The 4989-nt window shown below is 36.0% G+C and overlaps 1 protein-coding gene across 1 annotated transcript in view; it reads left to right on the top strand.

Annotated features, from left to right (window-relative positions):
• The window catches only part of LOC107749202 (DNA ligase 1-like), a 13805-nt gene extending 9815 nt beyond the window's left edge, over nt 1-3990 (top strand). Inside the window, exons 17-22 of the mRNA XM_016564300.1 lie at nt 974-1091; nt 1689-1840; nt 2506-2559; nt 2654-2797; nt 2944-3036; nt 3736-3990. Coding sequence (XP_016419786.1) covers nt 974-1091; nt 1689-1840; nt 2506-2559; nt 2654-2797; nt 2944-3036; nt 3736-3810 — 636 coding nt within the window. The 3' untranslated portion in view covers nt 3811-3990. The remainder of the gene's footprint in view (nt 1-973; nt 1092-1688; nt 1841-2505; nt 2560-2653; nt 2798-2943; nt 3037-3735) is intronic.
• Nucleotides 3991-4989: the final 999 nt, after the last annotated feature.

Below are 4989 nucleotides of genomic sequence, written 5' to 3'. Positions count from 1 at the left end.
GCATAAACACATTTCATTACACCAAATACACAAAATAATGTTTTTTTTAGCAACATGATATGACCCCTTTTAATTTTGTTTTAAATTAATATGAAAGATGAGTTGTTGTTTTTTTTTGGTAATCAACCGTATGTAATGGTCGATGATTGTGCTTAAATTGTATTGAACAACTAATATAGGCTGTTCACACCAAAAAAAACGATAACTGTATTAGTCAACACTAATGACTCATAAGCTTCTGTCAGTGCATGTTGCAGTTTTGTCATCTGCTGCATTAAATGCTCAAACTCTTTACGTGGATTCTGATTGGCTGTCAATGTTTTTATTGTTAATCAGCTAGAAAAAAAACACGATTTCAACAATATTGTTCTTCTGTGTCGTTATCGTTACAGTTGTAGTGTGGACTTCCCTGTTCTCCAAGATAAGAATGATTATTGAAACGTTAGTTATCAGTAGTTATCGTTCTTGGTGTGAACGAGCCTTTAGTCATTGTCACTATGGTTACAAGTTGTATTGTCAGTAGTCATGAGAATAGAAACGGGGCTTGACTTCAGTTATTCATACAGACTGAATTCAAGCTGTTCCTGTAAGCTGTTATATGAACAGGGCACATCTGTTATTAAATTCCGTTGTCAATCCCAAACACTGACTGTGTGAATGCATTCAATTATGTGGGAGGATTATAAACGTTTACAAAACCGCCCCATACCTTCTGCTGCAACTCTCACAAACTCAATATGCACTTGTAACATCTATTGAATTGTAAATGTCCCACATCACCTCAGGGTTCGATGGGTTATGTGTTGGTGAAGTGGTAGTGTTTAAACCTCAGGTGACCTTATAAACAAGTAATTTTAAGATGTTATGGCTGTGAGGGGCATATCTGCGGGGTGAGACATTACTTGGCGTCGATGATCCAGTTTATATTCAGGTGTTGATAGATTTAATAAATGTCCTTACCTCTCTCACGCAGGTGAAGAAAGAGAACGTGCGGTCCTGTGTTCTGGATTCAGAGGCGGTGGCCTGGGACAGAGAAAAGAAACAGATCCAGGCATTTCAGGTCCTCACCACAAGGAAGAGAAAGGTAAGAGGTACAAATAGAGAGAAATTTGAGCAGAGAAACGGCTGAATATAGAGGAAAGACATGTAATTGAATAGTTATATATATATATATTAGGGATGGGAAGATTCACCGATTCGCTCGGTGCATCGGCAAAAAAAGTTAACAATGCGATGCATCGGTTTAAAGTGTGCATCGGATACAAGTTGGCATTTGTATTGCGATGCTATGAGATTGCCAAACGCTCCCACAACTGGCTCAAGGTATCGCACACCACAGTGTGTTTATGTTCATAGTGAAAATACTTTTTATTTTTAATGTTTGATTAAAACGTTTAATTTGACATATTAATGTTTTAAACACTGGAATGCTATGTAGTTAAAAGAATTTCTGAAAACATTTTATGAAGTCAGACTGCAGGAACAAAAGGTGCTATAGTCTCAGACAGACAGACGCATCCTTTGTGTTTAAAAAATAAAACCCAGACAAGTATTCAAAGTCAGAAGGAAGGTGTAAGTCATTAAAGTGTAATTTCCACCCCATTAAGCTTTTCTCTTGCTCTGTATCTGTATCTTGACATTAAGGCTCAGTGTTATGATGGAATATATACTCTGACCATAGAAATGAGACAAACGGTGGAGATTCTGCTTTACCTTATATAATGTGATATATCATGTGATTGGTGCTTATCTGGGGAAGGGGAAGAGAGCAGGCAGCTATGGAGGATTTCTACTGGCCTGCTACGATGAGGAGAACGAGGAGTTCCAGTCTGTCTGCAAGGTGTGTATGCATTAGTCTGAGAGAGGCCAGGGAAAACTAGGACTGTAAATCTATTAAAGATTTTAATAAAGTAAATTAAAAATAAGTAATTTGATTAAAGATAAGTAATTGCATCATATGCAGATTTTATAAATTTAATTACTCTCATATCAACATTTTCAGCAGATTTTTTAATGAGTTATTTTGTAATGTCTAATTCATATATATATATATATATGTGTGTGTATATGTATATAGGTAGATAGATTTTCTATTTTAATATATTTTAAATGTAATTTATTCCATTTGGATCATTACTAGGAGTCTTCAGTGTCACATGATCCTTCAGAAATCATTCTAATATATTGATTTTGTGCTCAAGAAACAGTTCTTATAAACAATGTTGAAAACAGCTGTGCTGCTTAATATTTTAGTGAAAACCATAAATTTTTACTAGGATATTTGATTAATAGAAAGTTCAAAACAACATAATTTATTTGAAATAGATATATTTTTGTAACATTCTAAATGTTTACGGTCACTTTTGACCATTTTAATGTCTCCTTGCTATATGAAAGTATTAATTTATTTTTTTTAAAAACTGACCCCAAATATTTGAATGTTAAAGTATATATTAATACAATTGTCATGTTCGTTCTTGTCATGTATTTATTTATTTGTGTCAGATTGGAACAGGCTTCAAAGATGAAGATCTGGAGCAACATTACAATTTCTTAAAGGTAAAGCAAGATTTGCACTTTGTTGGTTTCCATGTTGTTTGTGTTCCTGTATTTATATATAAAGTTCAATGTCTTTATGTGCAATCCACCTCAGGAGCACATCTTACCTAAACCACGTCCATATTACCGTGTGGACCAATCAGCAGAGCCGGATGTCTGGCTGGAGGCGGTGCAAGTGTGGGAGGTGAAATGCGCTGACCTTTCACTGTCTCCGGTCTACAAGGCAGCGATGGGATTGGTCAGTACACCACGCACATGTGAATCATGAAGCTGAATCAGTGTATTTGATGACTGATGTTTTGTTGTATAGATCATGGTAACAGGTCTTAGCTCATTGTGCTTAACTTTGGCTCTTTATGGTGCCATTCTCTTCTTGGCCATCAGGTGGACCCAGAGAAAGGCATTTCACTTCGTTTCCCACGGTACCTCAGGATTAGAGATGACAAAAAGCCAGAGGATGCCACCACAGGGTCACAGGTAACATATGAAATGCAGAAAAACGAGGAGCAAGACACACAAGAGGAATTATTGTGTATTTAGTTAATGCATAGTGCTAATGTGAATACAGTGGCTCCAAAAAGTTAGAAAAAGTAAAGCAAAGATGTGTTTTGACATTGAAACGAGTAAGAAATACTTAATAAAAGATATGATATAAATAAATATATATATATAATCAATATTTCATTCATTAATTTCTTTATAAATAAAAAAATATAGTAGAAAAAGCACAAGTGTAGGAGTCAACAGTAATTACCCCACATGGGACGTTCCTTTCAGAAGCAAATGTCATAAGTGCATAATGTATGGAAAATGCAGGATATGGCACCGTATGTGTGTGTGATGTAGTTCCATGGCATATGAGACCGGAAGAGTGAGATTTTAAAGTAGTTTTTCCTTCTGAAAGTCAAACGTGATGACATTGGCGTAGTTCGGAGCTTCGTGACATCGTGATTTAGTGGAGCAAGTGGAGTGGATCCGTTAAAGGAAATCCATCTTTTTACGCTCCACACTGTCTTTCTTTCTTTTCCCCCTCATTTTCACAGTTCATTTATTTCGGTTTTCTTTTATTCCTGTCTCCCGATGGTTGGAAACGCACAGGCACACAAACACACCCTCTCAAAATGAACTATTCTGATCTCTTGCATCAGTCTTTCTCTCTCTCTTTCTCTCTTTCAGATTGCAGATCTTTACAAGAAACAGCAGCAGATTCAAAATCAGGGTGAAAAACAAGATCTGGAGGACTACTATTGATCGCTGAGCTCTGATTGGCTCCTGATGTCAGCTTGTCTTATTCCTATTGGGCAATGGAGCGTTTTTCAATATTTTGTTGCATATTAATGTGCTGAATTTTAATGCTGTGATATTGTGCGACTTGATGAAAAATGGAAATGAACATGTAAATAGTCTTTCAATGATGCGGAGCTAAAATAAACTTGCTTTTCACAAACTGACTGCCTTGGGTGTTTTTCACCAGTTTTTGTGAATGTTTTTGCCTTTTGTTATGTCTGTTTTGTGTACTTTGCATGTGATCCCTTGGGTTCATGGTTGAATTTCTCACATCAGCTTATGAATGCCCATCAATATGCCATTTTAAGTGTGCATCTATGCACAGACGATCATGTGAGTGCATATTCATGTTGAAGTGTGTATCTTTAGCGTTGTGGGTTTCCAATGAATTGGGCAACGGATCTATTGTCAGTGACCAAGATGGAAAATTAAATTATCCAGCTCTTTCTTTCCATCACTCGCTTGTGTACTCTCCATTGCTTCCTTCAAAGAATTCCCTTTCTCTTCTCCACTCTTTGCTCACCCTCTCTGAAATGAGCCTGGCAGGTTTTGACACTGTGCTTCTGTCAGAGTTAAGTCTGTAAAGAGAATTTTAAAGTGTTGCTGTGACAGTCTAGTAATATCGAGCATTCGTGGGAGAGGCTTCACCCATCTGTGGAAGTCTTTGAGAAAGGAACTGCAATGAATTAATACAAGTTTAATTAATGTGAAATTAATACAGTATTAATAATTCAACCGTTAGCGCTCATTAAAATAGCCCATGAGCTGAATGTACTTGCTTGGTTTGGATTGCAGATAAGAGCATTGATTTTAAGAACCTTGAAGCATTCGGCTAAATGACTCTGCTGTTCATTAGTAAGGGGTTGTGTTATAACCACATGTTTTTATTAACTGGAATCTAAGCACTAAACCAATCTAGTCATCCTAATATACTCACAGGCTGTGCTCAGAATGGCAGTATGCAGTATGTTTACTGAGAGTAACAGAGTTGTTTTAGTGTTATTTACAATGTATATTGTTTATTAATATTGAATTGTTTTTAACTTTAGTCTTTAGTAATTTGTTGTGCTTTTATAAATTATGATGGTTTTTTTTCTGTTAAGCTTAAACTTAGTTTTTTTTTTTTCTTCATCCAACACTGGA

The sequence above is a fragment of the Sinocyclocheilus rhinocerous genome, unplaced genomic scaffold (genome assembly GCF_001515625.1).
Source record: "Sinocyclocheilus rhinocerous isolate Xijiao unplaced genomic scaffold, SAMN03320098_v1.1 scaffold919, whole genome shotgun sequence".
NCBI classification, from domain to species: domain Eukaryota; kingdom Metazoa; phylum Chordata; class Actinopteri; order Cypriniformes; family Cyprinidae; genus Sinocyclocheilus; species Sinocyclocheilus rhinocerous.
This window is presented reverse-complemented; position numbering and strand designations above follow the sequence as displayed.